The sequence below is a fragment of the Nomascus leucogenys genome, chromosome 1a, assembly GCF_006542625.1.
Source record: "Nomascus leucogenys isolate Asia chromosome 1a, Asia_NLE_v1, whole genome shotgun sequence".
NCBI classification, from domain to species: domain Eukaryota; kingdom Metazoa; phylum Chordata; class Mammalia; order Primates; family Hylobatidae; genus Nomascus; species Nomascus leucogenys.
In genome coordinates, this window is record NC_044381.1 from 7759146 (window position 1) to 7774687 (window position 15542).

The 15542-nt window shown below is 39.0% G+C and overlaps 1 protein-coding gene across 11 annotated transcripts in view; it reads left to right on the plus strand.

Moving 5' to 3' along the window:
• Positions 1 to 15542, plus strand: part of KDM4C (lysine demethylase 4C) — a 497722-nt gene that overhangs the window by 321549 nt on the left and 160631 nt on the right. For all 11 annotated transcript variants that reach the window (XM_030812128.1, XM_030812213.1, XM_030811740.1 and 8 more), the window contains 2 exons: positions 12400 to 12581; positions 14473 to 14686. In XM_030812128.1, the coding sequence (XP_030667988.1) occupies positions 12400 to 12581; positions 14473 to 14686 (396 nt within the window). The remainder of the gene's footprint in view (positions 1 to 12399; positions 12582 to 14472; positions 14687 to 15542) is intronic.

The following is a 15542-nucleotide window of genomic DNA, read 5'->3' on the forward strand; positions in this document are numbered from 1 at the left end:
GACTCACATTTATTCAGTAAAGATTAATTGACAAAGGCTTGAGTCAAGACCACTAGAAGGTAGTTGACATTGTGGACTTCCTGAGTAGAAAGCAATCAAGCACCCATGGTAGAACAAAGGTTGGCATTAAGACATGAGTAGGCCAGGCGCAGTGGCTCACGCCTGTAATCCCAGCACTTTGGGAGGCCGAGGTGGGCAGATCATCTGAGGTCAGGAGTTTAAGACCAGCCTGGCCAACATGGTGAAACCCCGTCTCTACTAAAAATACAAAATTAGCCAGGCGTGGTGGCGCATGCCTGTAATCTCAGCTACTTGGGAGGCTGAGGCAGGAGAATCACTTGAACCCAGGAGGTGGAGGTTTCAGTGAGTCGAGATCAAGCCATTGCACTCCAGCCTGGGCAACAAGAGTGAAACTCTGTCTCAAAAAAAAAAAAAAAAAAAAAAAAACATGAGTAAACAAGTGAGTTAGATAAATACCCCACATTCCTTTGTTTCTACTCTAATTTATTTAATTAAAGGTAAGGGGACGAGGCTGCCTTCAGCCAGATTTATTACTGAAATTATGCAAACTCTCAAGGCTTCCAAGAGGGTTTGTGGCTATTATAACTAAAATTTTTCCCACCAGCCTGACTGAACCCCCACAGACCTTTGCAGAGATTATGTTGGAGGCCGAGAGGGGAAGGATCATCATGTACTGAAGTACTAGGTCGCGCATACCAGCAAATAGCAGCTTTATGGCTATCTCATATAACTTGTTGGAAAACTCTGACATTTAACTAATCTTGTACTCATTTTACAGATTGAGAAACAGGTTTAGAATCACCACCCAACCAAGACCGTATAGACTGCATGAATGAAGCATTATTTTAATTTATTCTGATAGGTTGGAGCAGAGCTCTACACTTAAAGCCATGCTTGTCTTAGAATAATTTGGTGTCACTTGGACTCATGTTTTCAAATATATATTTTCTAGTGTGACTTTTTACTTTATGTAAAAGTCGTTTAAACTTTTGTATGAAAAGTAATACAAATTAATGTGTATAAAAAGCAACGAAAAATAAATAATCATTAAAATAAATACTGTATGTTTACACCGTTGCTAACATCTCAGTGTGACCCTCACCTTGGGAAGTTTTATTAATCTGCAGGAATACTGCAAATTAGTATAAGTAGAAAACTTTTGGAGATTCTCTGAATGTCTTAAGATACTCAAAGTGAATTTCAGCAAGCCTGACTTTGTTATTAGAATCAGAAAGTTTTTAGGATTTCCTGTGCGTCAAATTAACGGGGCCTCCCCTTCTCACAACATGTCCTGTGGGATTGAGTCTCTTCCAGGCAGACCTCTCTGACTGATGGGGAATCATTGCTTGAGCATCAGAGGTGATACTGATTGTCTATTTAATGATCAATGACAAGACAGAAATCTAGCTATCCCTTTGAGGTGTTTGAAAAACAGAATTGTTTGTGGTCCTGAGGAGTGGGCAGTGTGATTTGAATGGCAAGCAGGGAGAATAGCTTTGGAGATACATTTAAGACACCTTGGAAAGGCTGAGAAGGGAGGGTTGTAAGCAGGCTGTGAATGGCTAATTACTGTGATTTTACCCATAGGTAATTGTAGAAGCAGAAGTTGTGGTCAGTTTCTTAATACCCAGCCGGCACACATATAAATCAGATATTTTCGTTTTAACTCATATTTCTTCTTGAGGACTATTCTTAGGCCCTGCTTGCATAGCTATTTCTACTACCTTTGTCCACGAGTTTTTAATTCTGCCAGAAATATTCAGAGTAAGAGGCGATGATTGGTTTCCTGGGTCTAAGTGAGAATGAATACTTTTAATACTACTATAAAAAAAATTTCAGTCTATTGTGTATATGATCCAGGAGTTTCATCTATAGGCAAGTTCGTTTATAAAATGAAATGATTTATAAAATAAATTTTTATTTTTATTGACATGGTGATTAAAAAATTTGAAAACAGCTATTGAAGGTATTGTTGGCAAGGTGGCAATATTTTCAACAGGTTTCTTCAGTACATTTATCCAAGTTAGTATCTAGTTTCCCCATTTCCACCTCACAGTAGTGTTTGTTTAGGGGCTAGCCCTCTTACATAGGATGGCCCTTTTAGCCACTGCTTATGTTTCCTTATTTAGGACAAAGTTCCTCATACCTTGGTGCCTGGTATACTGGGCTTCTATAAATTTAGAAAGGCTTACATAGATCTGAGGAACTGCTTTGTATTTAGGCTCATGGTTTTCTTGACTGCATGTTACTTGCTACAAGGAATGACAATGTTTCTGTAAAAATCTTAGTCTAGGAGAACGGGTTTCCACCATGAAGTAAGAGGCTCACTGACTGAGGAAGAAAAAAATTAAGTGCTCTTGGCATAAAATCTTTGTTTTCTTCAATTTCTGGCAAACTTTGCAGACATTCATGAAAGAACCTAGGGAGAAAAGGAGGCCTTTTTGCTGTGTTGACTCTTGTTGTCTTTTTGCTTAAGTATTTCAAGTTGATTAAGGCAAGCTGATTATGAAGTTACTGCTTGGCTTTAAGAGCGAAGCCTACATCAGGTGTTTTTAAGACCTGTATTGTTTAGCAGTGACTCTTTGATACTAACACTTTTAGAAAAATGTACACATGTATATGCCAGTGGTTCTCACTCTTTTTGGTCTCAGGAAGCCTTATGTTCTTATCTCTTCTGAGGACCCGAAAGAAGATTCTTTTATTTCCTTTTTTGTGGGTTTATTTTATTGATATTTGCTTACTGGAAATCACACCAGGGAAAATTTAAATTATATTAATTCATTTAAAAATAGCAATAAAAACTACATTTACATAAACAGTTACACTTATTTTCATAAAAAATAATGATTTTCCAAACCATAAAAAATAATTAGAAACATCAGCAAGGCAGTGGAATAGGACTTCACAGTGCTTGTCCCCTGGCAGAAACATCAATTTAACAACTATCAGTGCTCAAAAATGCCTTCAAAAGAGATACAGGAACCAGATGAGAGATGATGGCACCTGAGTGTAGCACAGACATGAAAAAAGATGCATTGAAGAGATAGGAAGGACAGTTTTGCATTACCTGTATTACCACTCCCATAATCCCAGGTGGTACAGTGAGGAGAGGGATAGGGATACCTGTGTGGGAAGGAGAGTGACGTGAGAAACAGATTTTGCCTCAGATCCCAATCTAAGGTCTGTTGCAATGAAACCCAGCACCACACAGTCCCACAGCCCTGGATTCCTGGCTGGTACCTGCAGACTGAGCCTCCAGGATTGCTCCAGTGTCAGGCCATCTCTCAACCTCAAGACTAGCTCAAGTGTCAGGTCAGTACCCACATCCTTAGACTCCAGACCAGCACCCATGGAGCCACCTCCAAGTCCGCCTCAACAGTAGCATTTGCAGTCCCAGACTCCAGGCCCACTCTAGAGCCAAGACAACCCCCACAGACCCAGGGGGTCTGACCCAGGCTCCAAGCTGGTCCCCTGGTCTAGGATGTAGACCGGCACTTGTGGACCTGGGTTTCATGCCTGCCCTAGTGAACCCAGGGTACAGGTCTACCACAGAAGACCCTGGCATTGGGCCAAGTCCCACAGACCAAACATCCAGGAACATCCCTGTGGATCCAGTTGACAGGACCACACCAGTGGGACGTTGGTGCCAAGCTGGCCCCCATGAACCCAAGTTCCTGGCCTAACTCAGTAGACCCAAGCTTCAGTTCTTACATGGTGGACTTAGGCTCCAGATCCAACCCCATGAACCCAGGTACCAGGCCAGCTCACAAACTGATGCAGACACAAGGCCGGAGGATTCCAGGAGCAAGCCTACCCTTGGACCATGCCAGATGGCCTGCCTAGAAAATTTGGATGGACTGACTGGTGAAGGGTTTTCCAAACCAAAGCCAGTCTACAAAGGCTGGAATAAGTCACTGGTTCTTCAGATGCATGGATACCAACTCATGGTCACAAGAATCATGAATAATCAGAGAAACATGATACCACTGAGGGAACAAAATAAAACCTGAGTAACCAACAATAAAGATAGATTTACAAACTGCCTAAAAGTAATTCAAAATAATAATCTTAAAGAAGCTCAATGAGCTGCAAGTGAATACAGATAGACAACTAAATGAAATCAGGAAGACAATGCACAAACAAGTTGAGAATTTCAACAAAGAGATAGAAGCCATAAAAGAGAACCAAACATATTCTGGAGGTAAAGAACACAATAAATGAACTGAAAAGTTTCACAGAGGGCTTCAGCAGTTATCTCAAGTCGAAGAATCAGTGAACTTGAAGACAGGTCACTTGAAATTACGCAGAGAAAGAGAAATAAGAAAGAATGACAAAGAATGAAGAAACTTGGTAGGATTTCAATGTGTTCCCTCTAATAAAATTCATGTTGAAATCTAATACTTATTGTGGTGGCATTAAGAAGTGAGACCTTCTGTTGAACAGCTGCAGAATACACATTCTTCTCAAGCATACATGGGACATTCTTCAGGATAGATCATGTTAGGCCACAAAACACATTTTACTAAACATAAGAAGACTGACATTATGCCAAGTATATTTTCTGACCATGGTGTTATGAAACTGGAAGCCCATAACAAGGAATTTTGGAAAATTCACAAATACATGGAAATTAAGAATATGCTCCTGTGAATAATCAACAAGTCAAGGAAGAAATTTAAAGGGAAATTTAAAAACATCTTTACACAAATGGAAAGGGAAACATAACATAACAAAACTTAGAAAATGCAGCAAAAGCCATTTGAAGAAAAAAGTTTTTAGCAATAAATGCATACACCAAAAAAAAAAAAAAAAAGGATTTCAACCTAATATTACACCACAAGGAATTAGAAAAAGAAGAACAAACTAAGCCCAAAGAAAGTAGAAGGATGGAAATAATAAAGAGCAGAGCAGAAATAAATGAAATAGAGACTAGAAAACCAGTACGAAGTTCAATAGATATCTTTTCTGGAAAGATAAAATTGACAAACTTTTAGTTAGATTAAGGAAAAAAGATGAAAAAAATCAGAAATGAAAGAAGAGACATTACAACTGATAGCACAGAAATACAGAGGATCATATTAATAAGAGACTAAACAGTTATAACAACACTTAGGGTAACCGAGAATCAGTGCATAAATTCTGAAGACACAAATCATCTGCCAACACTAAATCATGAAGAAATAGGAAATCTGAACAGACCAGAAATGAATAAGGAGTTGGAATCAGGAAACTCTTCGATAAAGAAAAGCCCCAAACCTGATTACTGCCGAATTCTACCAAACAATTGAACTAAAACCAATCCTTCTCAAACCATTCAGAATATCGAAAAGGAAGGAATAGTTCCAAATTCATTTTGTGAGGCCAGCAATACCCTAATGCCAAATCCACACGGGAGCTCTGCAAGAAATAATGAAGGCCAAAAACCACATGATCATCTCAATAGCTGTAGAAAATCATTTGATAAAATTTCAGATTCTTTCGTGATATAAAATAATTCTCAGCAAATTAGGTATGAAAGGAACGTACTGTAACACAATAAAAGCCAAATACAACAAGCCCAAAGCTAACATCATTGTTGATGAAAAATGGATATTTTCTTCTAAGATCAGGAACATAACAAGAATTCCCACTCTTGCCACTTCCATTAACATGATACTGGAAGTTTAGCCAGATCAGTTAGGCAAGATAAATAGATAAAAGACATCTAGTTAGCAAAGGAATAAGCTAAATTGTATCTTTTTGCAGATGATATGGTCTTATATATAGAAAACCCCAAAGATGCCACCAAAAAACTGTAAGAACTAATAAATCAGGAAAGTTGTAGGATACAAAGTCAACATACAAAAATCAATATCATATCCATATACTTACAGTGACTTCTGGAAAATCAAGAAAACAATTCCACTTACAGTAGCGTCAAAAAAATAAATTCCTTAATGAATTTATTGATTTAACTTTTAAGTTCAGGGGTACATGTGCAGGTTTGTTACATAGGTAAACTTGTGTCATGGAGTTTTGTGGTACAGATTATTTCATCACCTTGGTATTAATCCTACTGAGAGATGACAGCGTGCTGGCAGGCCTCACAGCCCTCGCTCGCTCTGGGCGCCTCCTCCGTCTTGGAGCCCACTCAGGCCGCGCTTGAAGAGCCCTTCAGCCCGCCGCTGCACTGTGGGAGCCCCTTTCTGGGCTGGTCAGGGCCGGAGCTGGCTCCCTCCACTTGCACAGAGGTGTGGAGGGAGAGACGCGGGCGGAAACCCGGGCTGCGGGCGGTGCTTGCGGGCCAGCGCGAATTCCGGGTGAGCGTGGGCTCTGCGGGCCCCACACTCGGAGCGGCCAGCCGGCCCTGCCAGCCCGGGGCAGTGAGGGGCTTAGCACCTGGGCCAGCAGCTGCTGTGCTCGACTTCTCGCTGGGCCTTAGCTGCCTCCCAGCGGGGCAGGGCTCGAGACCTGCAGCCAGCCATGCCCGAGCGTCCCCACTGCCGTGGGCTCCTGTGCAGCCCAAGCCTCCCCGACGAGCGCCGCCCCCTGCTCCACGACGCCCAGTCCCACCCACCACCCAAGGGCTGAGGAGTGCGGGCGCACTGCAGGCGCACGGAGCAGGACTGGCAGGCATCTCCACCTGCAGCCCTGGTGCGGGATCCACTGGGTGAAGCCAGCTGGGCTCCTGAGTCTGATGGGGACTTGGAGAACCTTTATGTCTAGCTAAGGGATTGTAAATAGACGAGTCAGCACCCTGTGTCTAGCTCAGGGTTTGTGAATTCACCAGTCGACACTCTGTATCTAGCTACTCTGGTGGGGATTTGGCGAACGTTTGTGTCCACACTCTGTATCTAGGTAATCTAGTGGGGAGGTGGAGAACTTTTGTGTCTAGCTCAGGGATTGTAAACGCACCAATCAGCACACTGTCAAAAGGGACCAATCAGCTCTCTCTAAAATGGACCAATCGGCTCTCTGTGAAATGGACCAATTAGCAGGATGTGGGTGGGGCCAGATAAGAGAATAAAAGCAGGCTGCCCTAACCAGCAGTGGCAACCATCTCGGGTCCCCTTCCATGCTACGAAGGCTTTGTGTTTTTTGCTCTTTGTGATAAATCTTGCTACTGGTCACTCTTTGGGTCCCCACTGCCTTTATGAGCTGTAACACTCACTGGAAGGTCTGCAGCTTTACTCCTGAGCCAGCCAGACCACGAACCCACCGGGAGGAACCAACAATTCCAGACGTGCCGCCTTAAGAGCTGTAACACTCACCACGAAGGTCTGCAGCTTCACTTCTGAGCCAGCGAGACCACAAACCCACCGGAAGGAAGAAACTCCGAACACATTCAAACATCAGAAGGAACAAACTCTGGACACGCCACCTTTAAGAATTGTAACACTCACCGTGAGGGTCCGCGGCTTCATTCTTGAAGTCAGTGAGACCAAGAACCCAGCAATTCCGGACACACTAATACCCATTATTTTTCCTCATTCTCTCCCTCTTCCAACCCTTCACCCTCTGAAAGGTCCCAGTATGTGTTGTTCTGCTTATGTGCCCATGTGTTCTTATCATTTAGCTTTCACTTAGTGAGAACATGCAGTATTTGGTTTTTTGTTTCTGTTAATTTGCTAAGGGTAATGGCTTCCAGCTCCATCATGTTCCCACAAAGGAAATTATCTCCTTTTTTATGACTGCATAATATTCCATGGTATATAGGTACCACATTTTCTTTATCCAGTCCATCATTGATGGGTATTTAGGTTGATTCCATGTCTTTGCTCTTGTGAATAGTGCTGCTGTGAACATATGTGTGTGTGTGTCTTTATCATGCACTTTTATGTGCTTTATATTGCTTTGGGTATATTCCCAGTAATGGGATTGCTAAGTTGAATGGGATTTCTGTTTTTAACTCTTTGAGGAATCATTACACTGTCTTCCACAATGGTTGAGACATCACTACACTGTCTTCCACAATGGTTGAATTAATTTACACTCCCACCACCAGTGTGTTAGCGTTCCTATTTCTCCATGACTTTGCTCTCATCTGTTATTTTTTGACTTTTTAATAACAGCCATTCTGACTGGTGTGGAGATGGTATCTCATTGTAGTTTTGATTTGCATTTCTGTAATGATGAGTGATGTTGAGCTTTTTTTCATATGCTTGTTGGCCATATGTATGTCTTCTTTTGGAAGGTGTCTGTTCATGTAATTTGTCTAGTTTTTAATGGGGATTGTTTTTCTTCTTGTAAATTTGATTAAGTTCTGTATAGATGCTGAATATTAGACCTTTGTCAAATGCATAGTTTGCAAAAGTTTTCTCCCATTCTGTAGTTTGTCTTTTCACCCTATTGATAGTTTTCTTTGCTGTGCAGATGCGTTTTAGTTTAATCATATCCCATTTGTCAGTTTTTGCTTTTGTTGTAATTGTACCCCAAAAGCACAGGCAACAAAAGCAAGAATATATACATGGGATTTTATGAAACATGCTTCTGCAAAGGAAAGGAAGAAAGAAACAGAGTAAAGAGACAAACTACAGAATGTGGGAAATTATTTGCAAACCATATCTCTGATAAGTTGTCAATCTCCCGATATTGATATTATATAAGGATATGTAATATCCTTATATATATGCCAATATATAAGGAACTTAAATAAATAGCAAGAAAACAATTAACTGGATTAAAATTGGGCAAAGGACCTGAATAGATGTTTCTCAGCAGAAGACATATGGATGGCCAACAGTTATATGAAAAAACACCCGACATCACAGCTCATTAGGAAAGTGCAAATGAAAACCTCACTTCTTATCCCTGTTAGAATGGCTATTATCAAAAAGACAACAAGAGTTGGTTAGGATATAGAGAAATGGAAACCTTTGTACACTGTTGGTGGGAATGTAATGTACAGTCATTATGGGTAACAATATGAAGATTCCTGAAAAAAATTAAAAATAGGTCTACCATTTGAGCCAGAAATCCCCATCTGGGTGTATGTCCGAAGGATATAAGAGAAATGAAATCAGTAAGTCAAAGAGATATCTGCACTGATATGTTCATTCAGCATTATTCACAATAGCTACAATATGAAATCAGTCTCAAGTGTCCATCAGTCAAGGAATGGATAAGGAAAATGTGGTATGCGTACACAGTCCAGTACTGTTCAACCTTATAAAAGAAGGAAATCCTGACATTTGCTGCTCCATGGATGAACCTGGTGGACATTACGTTAAGTGAATTGAGCCAGGAAAAGAAAGACAGATACCACATGATCTCACTTATAAGTGGAATGTAAAAAAGTCAAACTTGTAAAAGCAGAGAGTAGGGTGTAGTTACCAGGGGCTGCAGGTTGGGGAGATGTTAGTTATATTTTTTTGCAAATGTCTTTAGTATCGGATTTAATAAAAGACAGCTGGATTCTTTATTTGCTTCTGCATTCAATCTCTTGCACTATGTTGTTTTGATTGAAGAATATGATGAAAATTTTGGCTTCCCACAGATAATGTGGTTGGAAAGGGAGCAAGCAGTATTTTAGTAACCTTTCTAGATAGTTATGGACATTCTTCTTTGACTCTTTATCAAAACCTGACAAACAGTAGTTTAGTTTCAATGTGGAACCTAAAATCATATCAATGAACTTTTTGTACTCTATTAAGCTGAAAGTTCATTGGTATGTCTTGCATTTTAAGTCGCTTTTTAATCCATGCATGATTTTTACTACTGTGCATTAGTAAACAAAGATGTGAGTTATCCAGATCTTTTAGATGTTGATGCATCTCTTTATATGATATAAAAAATTACATTCATCATTATTATCACTTCCACCAGAGACAGATTTAAGCATTTGGAATCTGTTGAGCTTACAATAGTGGATACAAATTTTCCAGAAATTTTAATTGTGACTCATAAGCTTGACTTTTATCATTGTTGACAAATACTCTAGTTGTTTTTTAAAAAATTGACAGATTTTCTTTGTTTATTTTCAAGAAAATTCCTGCCAGCCACCCAAGTCTGAATGACTGTAGTTTGTCTGCTAATAATTTTTTTCATGGAAAAAGTGGCGTCCCATGAAAATGGCAAGTAATTCAACCCGCAATTCAATTAATTGCACAAGTGCTTTTTTAAATACCACTCTTGAACTTCAGTGTGTACCGAAATACTTTATGCATACATTCCTTTTTTTCACAGATTTAATAAAATTGATGCTTTTTTTCCCGTCAAAGGCGTTATTAAGAGAAACTGCCTTTTTGTTACCTCTGTGAGTATGAGATAGTCAATATAATGATTCCTTTGGTGCCACTTTCTTGATTCATGCTGAGACACCAACAATTTTACTCTCTACTGCTTTTGTATCACCGTTACAAATCTCAAATGGGTAACATAGTCAAATCACGGGTGTTATTATGAAAGTAGTTTTGACTATATAATTCCATGCAACAGGATTGTGCATCCCCTGGAGTTCACAGATCATATTTTGAGAACTGTGGTTATCTTTCAATTCCAGTTAACTCCTTGAACATCATTGGTTTGAATTGTTTGAGTCTACTTACATGCAATTTTTTTTCGATAAATACTTTAGAACATTTCTCATAGACTCAGAACAATTTGAAAAGACTCACAAATGATCATGTAGCCTAGAAATATTTAAAAAATTAAGAAAAAGAAATGAATGCTTAAAATATATGCAGATACAGACTGTTTTATCATTTACTACTAAAACATAAATCTATTATAAAAAGTTAAAATTTGTCACAACATATGCACACAAACATGGATGTAACCAAATATAAAGGTGCGGTATTAAATCAAATGCATAAAATTAGCTGTAGTATATCCTGTGCTATAATAATTTTTTAGCCCTCTCTTTGCTATTATGGTGAGGCCAAGTGCTACGAGAAATAGTTTACATTTGGAGTCAGATTACTTCATTGCAAATATAGGCAAAGATTCTTATCTTTTGTTTTGTTTTCAAATACTCTACCCATGGGTGAATACCAAATGTTCTCCATTGTAAAAGTAATAAGAACAACAACCATGATAACGTGATTATTATAATAATAATGCCACTCTTTGTGCTACAGTTGGCATTTGACGTATTTTGAGTTATTTTCAGTCTCATTCAGTCTTTCCCGTTTTGCCATCAGTGCAAATCTAATTTGACTTTTTCTAAAACAGGTAAGTCAACATGGCAAGAGCTGGAACACACTCACCAGTGATTTGTAGTTAAGCACATTGCTCTACAGTATTCATTTATCAGACTTTGAAAGCTACTCATGCAGATGTTTAGAATGTGTCACAGCCCTAGACACTGGGTGCAGCTTTTATTCTGGCCACTTGCTCTGATGTACTGCCCTCTGCTATATGCATGAAGAGTATTTTTCTAACATGTTTGTCTTTCTGTATTTTTTCTGGTGCTCTGTAAGATTTTATAAAGTGCTGTTCTTGTGGAGTAAAGAAATACACATTTTAGGCCAGGCTCGGTGGCTCATGCCTATAATCCCAGCACTTTAGGAGGCTGAGATGGGTGGATCACCTGAGGTCAGGAGTTCTAGACCAGCCTGGCCAACATGGTGAAACTCCATCTCTCCTAAAAATAAAAAAAAATTCGCCAGGCGTGGTGGTGGGTGCCTGTAATCCTAACTACTCAGAAGGCTGAGGCAGTAGAATGGCTTGAACCCTGGAGGCAGCGGTTGCAGTGAGCTGAGATTGCACCATTGTACTCCAGCCTAGGCACGAAGAGCAAAACTCCATCTTAGAAAAAAAGAAAGAAAAAGAAATATACATTTTAAAGACTTGACCCTCTAGGGGTATTTTATGAGAAGATCTGACTAGGGATTTTCTTTTATATCCATGTAATGCCAGTATATTGCTTGGCACTTCATAGCCGCTCTGTAAATGTTAATTGTAATAAATTCTTGAACCCAGAATTTAATTCAGTGAAGTCCAATTAAACTTTTATTGAGCCGTGTACAATGTTAGATGAAGAAAGTAAAAATATTGGCAAAGTAGTTTCTGGATTGTGAATTCCTCTGATAACTAGAAGATAATCTCATACGCATAAACTTATTTTAGTATTGGAGCTTTTACCGTAGCAGTAGAGACACGGAAGAAGTAATGTGGGAAGGAGGGAACAGTGTAATTATTTCTGGTAGGGATAAGGAGGGTCACAAAATGAGGGTGGTTGTCTGGCCGTGGGATCTGATCTAGTCTTTGAGGCTTGAGGAGGATTATAAGGCAACTTCCCTTATCCTGGCTCTCTCAGGATGTATTTGAAAGACAAAGTAGGTTTGGTTTCTGGCCTTAATATCGCAGATTCTGTGGAATGTTTGCTGCTTTTGTACTCAGGGTGATTATTTTCGCTGGTTCCCATGCTCATGGTATTTTCCTGCCTTCTCCCTTAAGAATTGCCTGAGGTTCTGTCCATTGAGGAGGAAGTGGAAGAAACAGAGTCTTGGGCGAAACCTCTCATCCATCTTTGGCAGACGAAGTCCCCTAACTTCGCAGCTGAGCAAGAGTATAATGCAACAGTGGCCAGGATGAAGCCGCACTGTGCCATCTGCACTCTGCTCATGCCGTACCACAAGGTAAAGGAGCCTGCTGTCATAGTTCCCTTCACTGCTCTGCCTTCCGTGTGACCACATACCACAAGATCACTGTAAATTGTTGTGGGCTTCCTTTGCACATAAGAAGGAAGACATCCTTAGGTAGCCGATGGCTTTCATAGAACCACAAATGTTTCTACATCATCCTTGAGAGACACTTTTCTGAAAGTACTTTATCTTTTTCTTCTGAGATAGGGTCGTGCTCTGTTGCCCAGGCTGAAGTGCAGTGGCACAATCATGACTCTCTGCAGGCTTGTACTCTGGCTCAGGTGATCCCTCTGCCTCAGCTTCCGCAGTAGCTACGACCATAGGTGTGAGCCACCACACCTGCCTAATTTTTTAAATTTATTTTTTGATTTTTGTAGCGACTGGGTCTTACTATGTTGCCTAGGCTAGTCTTGAGCTCCTGGCCTCAAGCGATCCTTCCACTTTGGTCTCCCAAATCTTTTTTGAGTATCTTATTTTATTTCATGGGAGGATTACTTTCAACTTTTCTATCTCTTTTACTAAGAAACACAGAACTTAAAGCTTACAAATAGTAGAAGGTTTCAAAGAGAGAACTTAATCTGTTTTTTTTTGTTTGAAAATGTCATTCTCAAATGATAGAAATGTCAGCCCTAGGTCCAAATTTTAAGTGTCTCTTTTCACCTTCCCATGTGGAACATGCAAAAGACACAGCCAAGACTCACTACAAACTAAATTTTCCATTTCATCCTCATCAGCTGGCTGTGTGTGATGTTGTTTTCAGCATCGTTCCATAGATATTATACTGATAGCACCTCAGCTAATGGAGGGTCGCAGTCCTCAGCACTCAAACAGTTGAAATGATCTTTAGGAGTCTCGTAAAGGTGGAACTGTGTGGTTCGTTTTCAGGTACAATCTATTATGAAGTATATTAACATGAACATTGTGTTTTGGGTTGTATTTTTATTTATAGAAACAAATATTTTACTCAAGATTACGTCTGCCTTAGAGTTCCTTTTAAAAATAAACTGTTCTGTTCAGACATTTCAGAGCAAGAAAATGTGTGATATCTCACATTTTCAGACCTTTGTAACAGAGGAAATTATTTATTCCCTTCATGTTTTTTAATGTGGCACTGGTGAGTGACAAACATTTTTTTTCTCTTCCTTTAGTCATAAATTTCTGGGTTTTAACTACTTACTGATTCTTATTTCTATGTTATAATCTGTATATTTCTCAATAATTAAAAAATTCAAACTCAAATCATAAGATTTGTGGAGATTTAATATAATACAGTATAAAACATTAAGTAATATAAAATCTGTAAGGTAATTCATTACTTATACTTTCAAGTAAATACTAAACTTTTCTATATCTTTTGGTGTGAGGTGATAATTTTGTTTGATACATTATCCTTTCTTATTTAGTGACATGTGCCACTTATTTCTCACTTGCTTTCAAATACTGTGATGAGGCAAAAATTCTTAAAGCCTCTCTTAATACTGCTACACAGATTAAAACTGGGGTCTTTGTACACTCCTTCAAGTGTAGCAAGGTGTGATTCTTCAGTAAATGAAAACAGATCTGTTAACTCTAGTGCATATGAAGAAGCAAAAGAATTGATGCTTTCCACGAGCTAATTTTGGAAAGACACAATTTTAGTAGCCAGTTACTTTCTTATATGAACAGACATATGGAATATTGTCCTTTTCCTGCAGATTAACTTTTGGGTGGGAGTCTGAGGTGGAATGTTGATTAAAAAAAAAACTGGTAGTTTGGTCAAGGAGAACAACAGGAAGAACAAAAGTTAGAAGTTAGTGTCTGGAACAGGAGTTAGTGGATTTGAGTGACTAGAATGATGAGCTCTTTTCCATGTTTTTCACTCATGTGGAAACGTTATGTTTTTCAGCCAGATAGCAGCAATGAAGAAAATGATGCTAGATGGGAGACAAAATTAGATGAAGTAGTTACGTCGGAAGGAAAGACTAAGCCCCTCATACCAGAGATGTGTTTTATTTATAGTGAAGAAAATATAGAATATTCTCCACCCAATGCCTTCCTTGAAGAGGATGGAACAAGTCTTCTGATTTCCTGTGCAAAGTGCTGCGTACGGGTTCATGCAAGTAAATGGATCTATAATTCATCAATCACTGGCTTTTCAGCATTTCACATCTTTATTTCTCACTTTTTTGGAACCTGTCAGATCTGTTGCATGGACTATTGGCATTCTTAATGGTTATATCATTCTTTTTCACATTTCTTCTGGTAAAAGTATGAGTTAGTATATTTATCCTTTTTTCACCGCTTTCATGTAGTATCAGTGGAGAGCAGGTCTGTTTTTTTTTTGTTGGTTTGTTTGTTTGGGGTCCAGGTGAGGAGTCCTCATGGGGTTCCTCTCACATGTTTGAATTTTACTTACTTTAAGATCTAGTTTATAAAAACTTAATTTGAAAGTCTGATATTGATTGATGACTGTTTCTCTTTGTGACTTTTAAAAGAGAAATGAATGTTCCTTTGGTTCTTCTGAGAATTGTACTGAGTTTACTTTTTTTCATTCGTGAAGATGGGGATCTCTATTGCATTCCAGGGGAGAACAGTCATTACAGTTGTTTTACCCCTGGACTGAGATAGTCTCCATACCTATCTCAGTTTATTATTTTTAACAATTGGATAAGTGGTAAATATTTATTGGTTTGCCATGTAAATCCTACGAAATATGTAAAAGGGATCTCATATACTACAACTCTATTTCAAGGCATTTTAATATTCTAGATCTTACCAAATCACATATTCTAGTAACACACTTAGGTATGGCCTGTCCTCTGTCAATGTAGTTTGAATGGTTTATAATATAGATATTATTTTCCATATTTAACTCAGAGTAATAATTGCTTTGTATTAGGGTTGAAACAGCTTCCTCATCTATCATTTATTAATTAATTAGATACTATCTACTTCCTCAAGGGATTTAAATGCTAT